We start from the raw sequence: 13,648 nt of genomic DNA, 5'->3' as shown, positions 1-13,648 counted from the left end.
CAAAAATACCAACAATGTAATGTGGTATGAATCGTGTGTAGAAGTAAAATGTGTGACAAGAATTGCACAACCCGGGGGGAGGGAACTGTGAGGCACTTTTTTTTTTTTTTTTTTTTTTTTTTTTTTTTTGAGACAGAGTCTCACTCTGTTGCCCAGGCTGGAGTGCAATGATGCAATCTTGTCTCACCGCAGCCTCCGCCTCCCAGGTTCAAGCGATTCTCCTGCCTCAGCCTCCCGAGTAGCTGGGACTATAGGCGCCTGCTACTATGCCCAGCTAATTTTTGTATTTTTAGTACAGACGGGGTTTCACCATGTTGACCAGGCTGGTCTCGAATTCCTGACCTTGTGATCCACCCACCTCAGCCTCCCAAAGTGCTGGGATTACAGGCGTGAGCCCCCGCGCCCAGCCTGGAAGGTTCTTATTCTATATGTGGAATGTGGTCATATCTTTAGAAGGCAGACTATAGTAAGTTGTAGACGTACTATAAACTCTAAGAAAACTACTAAAATAATAAAAAGTTATGGCAGACAAGCAAACAAAGGAGATAAAATTGAACTGTGGAAAAATAGTCAATCCGAGAGAAGGTAGAAAAGAAAGATGAAGAACAAATGGAAGAAACAGAAAACAAGTAGCAAGGTGGTAGATTTTAACCTGGCCGCATCCATAATTACATTAAATGTAATAGTCTAAACACCCCCAATAAAAAGATGCGGATTGTCAGACTAGAATAAAGAGCAAGATCACCCTATAAGCTGCCCAGAGAATCTCACTGTAAGGAAAAGACACGCATCAGTTATTGAAAGTAAAGGAATAGAAAAAAACAAACCAGGCTAACACAGAAAGAAAGATCAAGTGGCAACATTAACACCAAGGTAGACTTTAGAGCAAGGAACCGGCAATAAAGGTCATTCCATAATGATAAAATCACGACCGTGGGTTAAGCAAAGATTCCTTAGATACAACACTAGAAGCGCAACGCATCAAGTAAAATATAATACATCGGACTTTGTCAAAATTAAGAACTTTGGCCAGTCTAGGTGGCTCAAGCCTGTAATCCCAGCAATTTGGGAGGCCGAGGTGGGTGGGTCACCTGAGGTCAGGATCTTGAAACCAGCCTGACCATCATGGTGAAACCCCATTTCTGGCTGGGCGCGGTGGCTCACGCCTGTAATCCCAGCACTTTGGGAGGCCGAGACGGGCGGATCACGAGGTCAGGAGATTGAGACCATCCTGGCTAACACATTGAAACCCCGTCTCTACTAAAAAAAAAAATACAAAAAACTAGCCGGGCGATGTGGCGGGCACCTGTAGTCCCAGCTACTCGGGAGGCTGAGGCAGGAGAATGGCATAAACCCGGGAGGTGGAGCTTGCAGTGAGCGGAGATCCGGCCACTGCACTCCAGCCTGGGCGACAGAGCCAGACTCCGTCTCAAAAAAAAAAAAAAAAAAAAGAAACCCCATCTCTACTAAAAATACAAAAATTAGCCAGGCATGGTGGCACGCACCTATAGTCCCAGCTACTCCAGAGGCTGAAGCAGGAGAATTGCCAGAACCGGAGAGGCAGAGGTTGCATGAGCCGAGATCGCACCATTGCACTCCAGCCTGGGCAACAGAGCACAAGACTCTGTCGAAAGAAAGAAAGAGAGAAAGAGAAAGAAAGGAAGAAAGGAAGAAAGAGCAAGAAAGCAAGAAAGGAGGGAGGGAGGGAAAGAACGAACTTTCGCTCTTTTGAACAGAAGTTTTGACAGTTAATAGTATCTTCTGACACAATTAAGAGAATAAAAAGACAAGCCCCAACTGGGAGAAAAATCTTTGCCAAGTACGTATTTTTAGTGAAGGACTCGAATGCAGAATATAGAAAGAACTCTCAACACCGAAGCAACCCAATTTTAAAATGGACAACATGTTAGAACAGACCCTCCACCAAATAAGATACGCGGATGGCAAATAAACACATAAAAAGATGCTCAATGTCATGAGTCGTTAGGAAAATTCAGATTAAAACCACAGTCAGATAGCACTGCCCGCCTGTTAGCATGGCTAACATTTTAAAAACGGACGACGCCAAGCATACAGGAGGGTGAGGAGGGGCTGGAACGCGTATCACGGGTGGGAGGCACAACGGCACAGCCGTCCCGTTAAACAGTTTGGCAGTTTCTGAAAAATTGAGATGCCAACCACGTGATCCAGCAGTTCACACTGGGAGAAGTGGCAGCACAGGCTCCTCTGAGACACAGACGTGCATGTTCTACTGCTTTGTTTGTAACTGCTGAAACAGGATGAGCAGATGAACGGGCCACGCTGTGTTCACCACCGATGGACACCTGGGTCATTTCCGGTTTGGGGTTGTTACAAACAGCTCCTGGGAGCATGTGTGCGCACGCATCCGCCTCGGGCACTGGCCATGCCCCCAAGAGTCGGTGGCGTCCGGACTGGAGGCAGCTGCCCACTATAGCAAGGGTGCACTTGGCCACCAGTCTTGAGCCAGGCTCCTGGGTAAGCCGCGGGGTGCTCCTCGGCCGCCCTGCTTGTGCTTCCATCTGGGGGAGGGTTGGGCTTTGGGGGACCCCCGGGGAGCTGCTGAGACAGTGGACAGTGGACATGGGCTGCTCTGATGACCGGTCTCAGCCCCGATCAGCCTTGACACCAGCTGGGAGGGCCTGAGCCTCTGGCTTCCCGAGCCCCAAGCCCGGCTGTAGGGTCACGTCTGTGCCACCTGGGCTTCTGCCAGGCCTGTGTGTTCTGGGCCCCCGACTCCTGACCCTGCAGGCCCCCCATGGGCCACACAGCACTCACGGCCACAGGGCAGCAGATCAGACCCAAAGTTCCCCTGGGCCGGCACCTGGTGTGAGTGGCTGGGAAACCGCCTGTTCCCTTCTGGCCTCCACTGTGTTTCCCCCGAACAACACCCGAAGAGCCAGCTGTTGTGAGCCTGGGGGCTCCTTGGCTCTCCGCAGGCCACGCCAGCCATGCCGGCATCCCCCAGGACCCTCTGGACCGGGACCTGCCCCGTCACCCCTGCTTGCCTGGGCCTCAGTCGCTGCCCCCACTGCACGTTCCACCGCCTGGGAAGGGCCCTGGACGTGATTCCTGAGAGAGACTCGGGTCTGGCTGCAACACCTGGAGCTTTTCCGGGTAAAAAAACAAATTCTTCAAATTCTCCGCAGGATCTGTGGCCCCAACGCCATTGCTGGCAAAGGCACCTCTGCCGGGGCACCTGCCCAGACTCTGCACCAGCACACAGCACCACCACCCCCAAGGCTGGCTCAGGGTCCCTTCCCTGCCCCCAGCTCTGGTCCTCAGTGTACCCACCGCTCCCAGCTCACTCTAGGCCAGGACACCTTCCAGCCTGGTCTCCGACACCTCCTGATGACCTGGCCCCACCCCCCACCCAGTCCTGCTCCTCACCTGGGGGCCCTGGAAGCCCTTGGTCTCGCCCTGGGCTGCCCAGAGCCCCCTTGCTGTGAGCGGCACCTGCCCTCAGAGGCCATTTGACTTCTGCTTTTGGGGCCCTGCTGGGCTCCCCAAAGGGACCCTGTAAACGTCACCCCCATGAGAGGGATGAGGATTCCTGGGAAAGAGGTGGTCTCATGAGCCTGAGCTCCAGCTTGACCAGCAGCCTCCAGAGTCCCAGAGTCAGCAGTCCAAGGTCCCCCCACCCTCCTCAAAGCCCCCTCACCAGCCACCCTCGGAGAGCAAGCCCCCGCTAACTCCCCGTCCAGCCATGCTCACTGAAGGCAAAAGGTGCCTGATAAGCCCTGGCCCCGGGCAGTGCCTCACGGCTGCCAGCCCAGAGCAGCCCAGGGCGCCCAGTTCCCAACAACCTTATCTGTTTGCATTTCACTCCTCATCCGCTGGTTATCAGCTCCAGAGCCCGGGCGGGGCAGTCGGCTGGACACCCAGCCGTCCTGGCAGCCTCTCCCTGTGGGTGCTCAGATGAGGGCGCCTTGGGTTCAGGCCTGGAGTTGGCAATGCATGGACATCTGCCCCAGGACATCGGAGGTGCAGCCCAGCCCTCAGGATCCTGGTCTTCCCCTCGGGGCTGGTGGGGCACAGTCACCCCAGCACGGAAGGCCCTGTCCCACGAGGGCCTGCTCAGGGCCCCACGGCAGGGGATGAAACTCTCGGGGCGGGTCTGACAGGCCCTGCTCCTCCCAGGGAGCAGCTGGGGGCTCTGTACCCTCACCTGTGGCACACAGCCACCTTCCATGGGATGGGAAAAGGGGAGAAGGCATTTGGGGTGCCAGGTGGGGAGATGACTTGGCCACCTACCCCGGGGCTCAGAGGTACGCAAGCCAGGTGTGAGAGGAGCTGAGGCCAGGGGCCTCTCCTGGGTGCCTGCCCAAGGCTACCGGCCGGCAATGCTCACCCAGGGAGGTGGGGGTCCCGCCCCAGCTAAGCTCCCACCTGGAGGGAGGGGTGGCCTGGCCAGGACCCCTCCTGTGGTGCCGCATCAATGGCCCCAGCAGCCCGTATCCTGCCCCCGCCCCCGGCTGAAACTCGTCTGCTCCTGAGGGCCCCGGCCCACCCTGACCTGCTTCCTGCACCAGGCATAAGTAGACAAAAAGGACAAGGGCCCGTCTCTGGAGAAGGGCAGGTGGCAAGTTCCCCAGCCCTTTCTGGAACGTGAGTCTACCGGCCTGGGCTGAGCCCAGCCTCAGGCAGTGGTTCCTGCTGGCCACTCCTCAACCCGCCCTGGACGTGGGGGCCAGGCCAGCATCCCAGCCACCTCCAGGCCCAGCATCCTAGCGACCTCCAGGCCTAGCAACTACCAGGGCCCCTCCTGCAGCCAGACAAGACCTTTGGTCCACTCGAAGCCACACAGTGGACTGTGGGCAGCGGACAGCACAGGGTTGGGGCTGGGCTGGGGGTGGGGGCTGTGTGCACCTGAGTGTCTGGCTCCTGAAGGGGGTCCCAGGGATACGGGGAGGGGCAGTGCCCCCAGATCCCAGCCCAGGCACCAAGCAGTCACGTCTGAAAGTGCAGACAGGTGGATGCCCGAGGAGCCCTGGCCCTCGAACATCACTGGACAGGGGCTGTGGGGTCTCACTGAGGAGGGTGGGCTGGTGGTCGCCCGGGTGAGCTGCACTGCCCAGCCCTTGCAGCTGCCCTCCCGGGGTCATGCTGCCCCTCCCCAGGCCCTGGGGAAGGCCCTCACCTGTGGCACGCAGCTGGCTCTGTTTCTACCTCTAGCAGGGTGGACTCCAGCAGCTGAGGTGGCGGGTCTGCAAGGCTGGTGGAGAAGCAGAGTTGGCCAAGGAGGGGAATAGAGGCCAGAGGTCAGGGAGTGTTGGAGCCAGGCAGGGCCTCCTCTGAGGTGCTGGAGACAATGAGTGGGCACCACACACGCGTGGCTGCACGGTGGGGGCCACAGCAGGCCAGATTCGATGGGGGTGGCCACAGGCAGGAACTGGACTAGGAGCGTTTCAACATGCTCAGGAGGTAAAACCGCAGGAAACCACACGGTACTGGCAAGCTGGACAAGCCCACGGGGAGGTCACCAGTGACGCTCAGGGACGGGGAAGAGGGAGAAGACCCAGGGCCAGCCCCACCCAGCCACACAAGGGCCTTGGAGGGAGGGTGGGGCAGGTGACCTCCCCCCAGGCCTGACGCCCCTTCCCTGCCATCCCCCTGCCCCTTGGGGGACTTTGCATCCAGCCACTCTGTCCCCAGGGTCTCGGGGTTCCTGCCACCTCCCCAAGCAGTGGGCTCCAGGACCTGGCACAGGGTCAGTGCCTCCCAAGACATCGGGCATCCGGATCAACAGGAAGCCGTGGCGCGCCCCCTCGGGCATGCACCTGGGCACTGGCTGGCCATGCTGAGCTCCGCCAGCCAGCACTGGGCCCGCGCCTCGGATGGGATATGGCAGGGATCCAAGCCTGGGCGCGTGCCCACTCCCGGGCTTGAAATCTTTCCCGAACACTCCCCAAAGCCACAGCTTTCAGTGCTTTGATCTGATGGGGACCAGCTGCCAAGCCTCTGGGGGTGAAGCCCCACCTGTTCTCCTCCAGGGGACGTCACACCTGACCACAGGGCCCAGCAGGGCAGAGGCGGGGAAGGGGCTGGCCGAGGGGTGGAGGGCCACCAGCAGGTCCATCCCAGCACCTCCGTGAATACGAGTCCCAGCAGACCCAGGGCCTCAGCCTCCTGTGAGGGAAGCCTCCTGGAGACACCTGCAGGGGCGAAGGCCTCAAGTCCAAGCAAAGGTCTGCTCACACCTGTCCGGGGAGCCCCTCGGGTCTAAGAGACAGCGCCCACCCTCACAGTTTAGCCGGGAAGCTGGGACCCGGGGCCCACCCTGTGCTCCCACTTCACAGCCACACCAGGCCCAGAGTGACCGCTGTTCAGGGCCAGGCCACACAGATGGATGTAGAGGGCAGGGCCAGCGATGGGCATGACACGGGACAATCGCCCACTTGTCCAGTCCTCAGGCCCTGTTCTCCAGCCAGGCGGAGATATGGCTCCTATCACCAGGTTGCTCCAGGAACAACACCTCGCACGCTTATCTCCCCCATTGCTCAGCGCATTCAAGCGCTCCCCGGCCAGGACAGAAATGCCGCTCCCAGGCATTTGCCACCAAGCGAGTGCATTGGGAGAGAGGGACCCCCAGGCTCCGGAGACCCCATGGTGCCACGATGGAGCCCCCACCAGGGCTCAGGGCCAGGGCCTTCTACACACCCCTGAGTGGCCCTGAGATCATGGGGACAATAAATTCTGGGATGCAGAGTTTTCACCGGAAATTCAACACATGCACACACAGGCACACGTGTGCGCACATGCATGCACACACACATGCACACAAAGGCACACACACATGCACACAGCCACACACATGCACACACAGGCACACACACATGCACACACACGTGCACGCAGGCACACACACACGCACACATGCATACACATGCACACAGGCACACACACATGCACACACAGGCGTGCACACACGCACACAGGCACAGACATATGCACACACACGAACACACACGTGCACACAGGCACACACACATGCACACACAGGCACACACGCACACACAGGCACACGTAGACACAGGTATACAGGCACACATGCGCGTACACACATGCATAGGCACACACACGCACAAGCATCACATGCCTGCAAGCGGGCATCTTCACCACAGGCCCAGTGGGCAGCCCCATTTCAGGCTGGTGGCATCCAGCCCCCACCCGCTCCACACCTGTGCAAGCTGCAGGGATCCCCCAATTCTAGGGGACGCTGGGGACTCACGTGCTGAACGTCACGGCCATAACTGCCCTTCAAGGTCAGGGTTCTCATGAGCCCAGACAGGCGGTCAGACAAGCACAACTGCCGGGCTGACGCGGCCACAGGGCTCCCAGCCATGCCACCTGCCCATGAGGCCCCTTTCAGTACCAGCTGCCCTGGTGCAGCGACCCCACCCAGGGAAGGGGGCCCTAAGATCTCGGCCCCTCTTCGTCTCCACCTCAAGCCCGGGTTGAGAGGCCCCAGCTCAGAACAAGGGCCAGCTGTGAGCCCTGTGTCCATCCAGCCTCAGCATGACAGGACAAGGGCCTCACTCCTGTGCCTCAGTTTCTCACCTGAACCACAGGGGCCACTGAGCGTGTTAAGAAGGGACAGCCAAGGCCAGATGCAGTGGCTCACGCCTGTCATCCCAGCACTCTGGGAGGCTGAGGCAGGAGATCTCTTGAGCCCAGAAGTTCAAGACCTGCCTGGACAAAGTGAGATCTCGTCTCTACAAAAATAAAAAATAAAAAGAACAGATGAGAGCAGGAACACCCAGAATGCCTGGTGTGGGGCTCTCGGGGTGGGTAGCACACGTACAGCAATTTCCTACGAAAACAACTTATTGTAATTTCAAGCAACGTTCTGCAAAACAAGCTGATTTAAGTGAAACACCTGACACCTACCGCGTGGGGCACGTGTGGCCCTGGAGCCTCTTCGGGGGCAGGCGGGGCGGCTCCCTGGCGAGTGGGCACAGGTGGGACAGAGGTGGCAGGCCCCGGTCCCAGCCAGCGGGCTCAGCTCACCTGTGGGACAGGGGTGCAGCCCCATGTGGGAAGCCCAGCCCAGGGAGACCAGGTGGCCTCGGGGCCCTCCTGGCTCAGGCCGGGATGCTGGCATGTGGTGGGAATGGCCCCAAGGCCAGCAAGGGCTCCTGTTGGGGTAGGGGGCCAAAATCCCCTGCGGGAGGGGTCCCTGGGCTCCCAAACGAGGCTGGGGCAATCCCGGCGACCGCTCAGACCTCCACCTCCCTCCCACACTGCCAGCCACCAGCACCACCCCGATGTCCCCAGACCTTGCCCTGGCCCCTCAGGCGTGGCACGTGCCTCCACAGGTGAGCCCCCCTGGTCATCCCAGTTCCTGCCCCTCTGCCTGATGGGTCAGGAGCACACCAGCGACCCCACAGCCCTGCACAGATGCCCCAGCAGACAAGCGGCCCCTGAGCTTCTGTGCCCAAGACGGCCGCCGACAGTGCTCGGGGGAGAAGAAAATAGCTGTGGAGGGGTCTTCAGGAGCAAGCCTGGGACCCGGCGGGCTACAGAGACACGGTAGGTCCTCAGGCCTCCAGGGCAGCCTGTTTGAGCCCCAAGGCTGTTGTCTGTCCCAGATGGCAAATCCCCTGCTCCCCAATGCCCCCTGGCAGGGTTCACCCAGTCCTCAACGCCCCCTGGCATGGTCCCTCCTGCTGGGTGATCTTTCCTGCTGGGCAGGGAACTCAGGGTGAGGGGTGGGCCCAGTGCCCTTCAGGGGTCCTGGGATTCAGGGTGGGGGTGGGCCCAGCGCCCTTCAGGGGTCCTGGGATTCAGGGTGGGAGTGGGCCCAGTGCCCTTCGGGGGCCCTGGGATTCAGGGTGGGGGTGGGCCCAGTGCCCTTCGGGGGCCCTGGGATTCAGGTGTAGCAGGGCTCCCCCCAGCTGGGTCAGCACTGGTCCCCCCAGAAGGGGCAGAGCAGGTGCCCCAGGGCCCCTACCTCCCCCAGCAGGCCCATCCCAGCCACCAGGCGTGTGGCTGACAGGGCCCACGTTGACCCAGCAGCGGGGAGGGCCCGGCCGGGATGGCCCGACGTGGGGGGTGTTTGCAGGGCCTTTGGGGGTGTGCGTGCGTCAGCCCCCGCTGGGAGTGGGTGATAATGGGACCGCTGCCTGCAGGATTTTCCAAAGAAAGCCGAGTCCTGATAAAGCAGGCCCAGATCCTGTTTGGCCACCGCTGCGCCCGCCAGCAGTGGTGATTAAGGGGCTGGACCGTGGGGCGCAGGCGGGTGCGGCGGGGGAGGACCCACCACCCTATATAAGGCTCCCAGGACTGGCCATTGGAGCCGCACGGGTGGCAGCAGCAGGCCTGCCGGGCCCAGCGCCAGCTCCTCTCCACGGTGCACCATGCTCCGGCCGTGGCTGCTGCTGTCCTGCTGCGGAGCCCTGCTCAGCACTGGTGAGTGAGGCCGAGGGGTGCCGGACACCGCGGTGCCCTCAGAGGGGCCCTGGGCCTTCTTGCCTTGCCAACTGGGCTGGCCCACGTGGACGCTGATGGACACAAGGCCCCACCTCGGCTCCGTGACCAGCCCCCGCTGCCGCGCCCGGGTCCCCCTCGCAGCCTCAGCGCTGGGCTCTGCCAGTTGGGATCAGGGACCCCATGGGGCCTGGGCAGGGACGCCCTCCTGTGGGCTGACACAGCGGCTAGCAGGGGAGGACGCTCGGCTGGAGTGGGGTCCAGAGGTCCCGCAGGAACAGTGGGCAGGTGTGCTGGTGCCCAGGCCTGGCGCTCTCCCTCCCCCAGTGGGGTCCTGAGTCCCGAGAGGTCTCTGGAGTGTGGGGGACAGAGGCCCAGTCCCTGCTGCCGTGGGCCTCAGTTTCCTAGTCTGCAGAAGTGGGGGGTGCTGCCTCCCCTGGTGTGGCCGCCGTGGGGGGAAGGGAGGGGAAGGTTCGCAGCCATTCTGGGCTCAGAACCGCCGCAGGCAGCCTGCCCTCTCCCCCACGCTCCCCTACCCAGCTCAGGCAAGATCCAGGAGGGACTGACATCCTGGATCCTCTGCCAACCACCTGCCCTGCGGCTGCTGCAGGTGGCCACCAGTCCTGCCCCAGGCCCCCAGAAGGAGCCAGCCCCAAGGGGTCCCTCTGTGGCCACAGCCTGAGGCCTGGGGAGACCCCTCTTGCCGACCAAGGCACCAGCCCAAGGGCCTCTGTGTTCCGTGCTCCTCCTTCCTCTCCAAGCTGGCCCCTGACCCTCCTCCACGGCCGGGAGTCCCCTGGGGTGGACGCTGGCCGGACAGAGCTCGCCCTCGGAGCTGCTGCCAACCTGGGGCCTCGGGCTCAGAGCACAGTGGGACCCCCCCAGGGGTGCCCCAAACCCGCCCCGCCCCTTCTCTCCCTTGAAGCCCCTTCCCCACCACACCGGGCACCACCCTTCAACAGTGGGAGATGTGGGGGTCTCTGAGCCCTCCCAGCAGTACCCTCTGCTTGAGACCCCGGCCCCCACCTGCACACCTGGCACAGCTTGGGGACAAGTGCCAGAAAGTGGGGCTGAACGTGCAGCAGAGCACGACCCCCAGTCCCTCGGGCCACCACCCTGGAGCCAGGGAGGGAGGTGTGATGAGGCCCAGGGAGCCTGGAAGTCTGGGCTGTGGGCAGTGCAGAGGGTGGAGGGCCAAGTGGGGGTGTCCGCCAGTTACCCCAGCAAATGCTCTCTGAGCATCGCCTCTGCCAGCACGGGAGGGGCCTCAGCCGGCAGAGTGTGGAGTCGGGCAGCTGTGCTGCAGGCCTGGGCCACAGTGGGCCGGGAGGCAGGGGTGGGTGGCCGCCAAGCGTGCAGAAGGAACAGCGCGCACCTGCCGCCTCATGCTCGTCCAGGGGCTGAGAGGCCGGGGGTGGCAGACCAACCCGCCCAGAGGCCCATGGGCCTGGCCGAGGGATGAGCCAAGGGGAAGCACAGCCAGTCTGGGCAGGAACGCAGGAGCCTCCCGCTGGGCTTCAGACAGAGCTGGAGGCAGCCGACTTGGAGCCAGTGGACCCAGGGAACCTCCTGCGGGTGGGGCAGGGCGAGGGTGGTGGGGGGCACAGAGGACGCAGCAATGAGGCTCCCACCCGGGGCAGTGGAGCCAGCCTGGCAGGGCCGAGGGCACCGAAACACGGGCCTGAGGTGTCTGTGCTGCAGCGGGGACAGCCACCAAGTGCCATCCCCCATCTGAAAGGTGGAGAAACTGAGTTGCAGGGGGCTTTGCCCAGGGGAGACCTGTCACAGCTCTGCAGCCTCCAGAGGTGCTGGCCTAGGGGCGGGCAGCTGACTCCTCCTCCCGCTCAGAGCTCTCCCACCCCTCCCCCACCAGAGGCCAGTGAGGGCCCCGTCCCAGGAACCACTGAGTTCCGTGGCTGAGGGTTCCGTGTGTTGCACACTCCTACAACAGGTGCTTCTGAGCCCCATGGATCATCCCTGGAAGGAATGGCAAGGGGCTGAGGACCACGACACCTGCTGGGACCCCCAGGAAGGGGATGGGTGAGGGGTGGGTGCTCGCCAGGCTCAGGGCCCAGCATGAGCCACCCCCACCCAAGTCTGGAGTAAACTCAGCTTACATTGGGGATAAGCCAGGTGCAGCCCATCAGAAAACGATCTCAAGGCCAAAGGGGACCACAGCCAAATGTGTGTCCCCCACAGCCAAGACTAGCATTCTCCTTAAATCCAGTCAATCAAATATCCAACAACTTCTGCCTGTGCCAGAGAGGACTCACCCAGGCGGCCAAGGGGCAGGCAGCCTGGCTCCTCCCTGGACCGTGGGTAACACCATGCCCCAGCTGACAGGCCCCTGCCCCTGCGTCACCGGAGACACAGGTGTCCAGCAGTAACGGGGGCAGCACCAAGTCAGTCCCAGAAAGTGGGCAGAGCCGGGGGTGGGAGCGCAGGTGGGGAGTGGCAGGAACAGGATGTCAGAGCTACGTCTGGAGGGAGGTGCCGTGAGTGCCCTGCTAACCAATGGGCAGGGACAAGGAGGGTCCCGGCCCCGAGAGGGATCTGGAGAGGTCACGGGTCCTGCTCAGGTGCCCCACCAGTACTCAGACATCGGCGGCCCATGGGAGCCACAAGAAGGGCCACAGTCCCAGAGGCAGGGTCCGGGGAGTTACCCAGAGGTGGTAGAAGGTCTCCCTCCGGGTAAAGGGGATGGGACCTGGGGGGTGTCGGCCCCACCCCAGCCTCCGCAAGTCAGAGTGGGGCATCCCCCGCTGCCCTGCCCTGGAGTCACCATGACTGGGCTATCTGGACATTTCTCTGACAACAGTGGCCTCGGTGCCAGGCCTGACATCAAGGCTGTCTCAAGGCTGACGTGCAGGCAAGTGGCCATGTTTAGAGCCACTGAGGGCAGGGAGAACTGGCCGTGGGGCCTTGGCACAGACCCCTCAGGGAAACCAGGTGGCCAAGCTGGGGAGGTGGGCACAGCCCGTTCTGTTGGCTCCACTCTCAAGCCCCTGCCACCCACACCAGCCCCTCCTCGCCCTGCCCAGGAGCCCCAGGGATGAGTACCCTGCACACAGGGTGCCCGTCATCTGCTGAACCCCAAGGGGCTGACGGCTGAACTGGGACTGAGTGGACGAACGAGGAAGTGAATGAAAGCAGGGAAGGAAGCCGGGGCTCATGAAGGACAACACGAGAGGCCGAGCGCTTGGCCTGCTGTTGAGGCCTTGAGCCCCACGAGCCATGGATGCTTCTCGCACTCCGAGTGTGTGCAGGGGCACAGGCAGAGCAGCCCTGGGCAGAGGTGAGCGGCGCCCTCAGGGACAACAGGGCAGCCCCACACCAACCGCGGGTCCTGTCCACACAGGTCTGGCCGACACTTCCTACACCAGCCCAGGCCTCTGGAGGCTGAAGGACTCTCCACAGACAGGTAAGAGCGCAGCGGCCACTGATCCTGCTGCCCAGACCACCCAGGTCCGGTGTGCAGGAGAGAGGGCCCCCCAAGACACACACATCCAACACACATACACACACATACATGCACCAACAAACACGAACACACATGCATATGCCAACATACGCACACGTACCAACATACACATGCACATACACCTGACACACATACATGACACAGATGCATGAGCACACGTCACATACACACCCAACACACACTACACACACCCAACACACACTACACACACCCAACACACACTACACACAACCCAACACACATGCACACACACCCAACACATTACACAGACACAACCCAACACACATGCACACACACCCAACACGACCTACACACACACCCAACACACACTCCACACACAAACCCAACACACATGCACACACACCCCCAACACACTCTACACACACAACCCAACACACACGACCTACACACACCCGACATACACATACACACACACCCACTACACACACACAACCCAACACACAGGCACACACCTGACATACACATGTACATGACACATGCATGAGCACACGTCACACACACACCCAACACACAACCAACACACACGACCTACACACACTCCTGACATACACATGCACACACCCAACACAGCCAAACACATACACACCCAACACCCACGCACACACATCCCAGACATGCAAACGTGCACACATACAACATGCATGACTTATACATGTGCACGCACCCAACACACAACCCTACACACACATGCACCATTGT

The 13,648-nt window shown here is 61.0% G+C and overlaps 2 protein-coding genes across 7 annotated transcripts in view; both read left to right on the top strand.

Moving 5' to 3' along the window:
- The window catches only part of POLR2L (RNA polymerase II, I and III subunit L), a 627,758-nt gene that overhangs the window by 405,646 nt on the left and 208,464 nt on the right, over positions 1-13,648 (top strand). The window lies entirely within an intron of this gene.
- MUC6 (mucin 6, oligomeric mucus/gel-forming) overlaps positions 9,378-13,648 on the top strand; it is a 36,091-nt gene continuing 31,820 nt past the window's right edge. Inside the window, exons 1-2 of the mRNA XM_050757514.1 lie at positions 9,378-9,429; positions 12,806-12,868. Coding sequence (XP_050613471.1) covers positions 9,378-9,429; positions 12,806-12,868 — 115 coding nt within the window. The remainder of the gene's footprint in view (positions 9,430-12,805; positions 12,869-13,648) is intronic.

Source organism: Macaca thibetana, chromosome 14 (assembly GCF_024542745.1).
Source record: "Macaca thibetana thibetana isolate TM-01 chromosome 14, ASM2454274v1, whole genome shotgun sequence".
Classification (NCBI taxonomy): Eukaryota; Metazoa; Chordata; class Mammalia; order Primates; family Cercopithecidae; genus Macaca; species Macaca thibetana.
The sequence above is the reverse complement of the archived record's forward strand: the minus strand, read 5'-3'. Positions and strand labels throughout refer to the sequence as shown.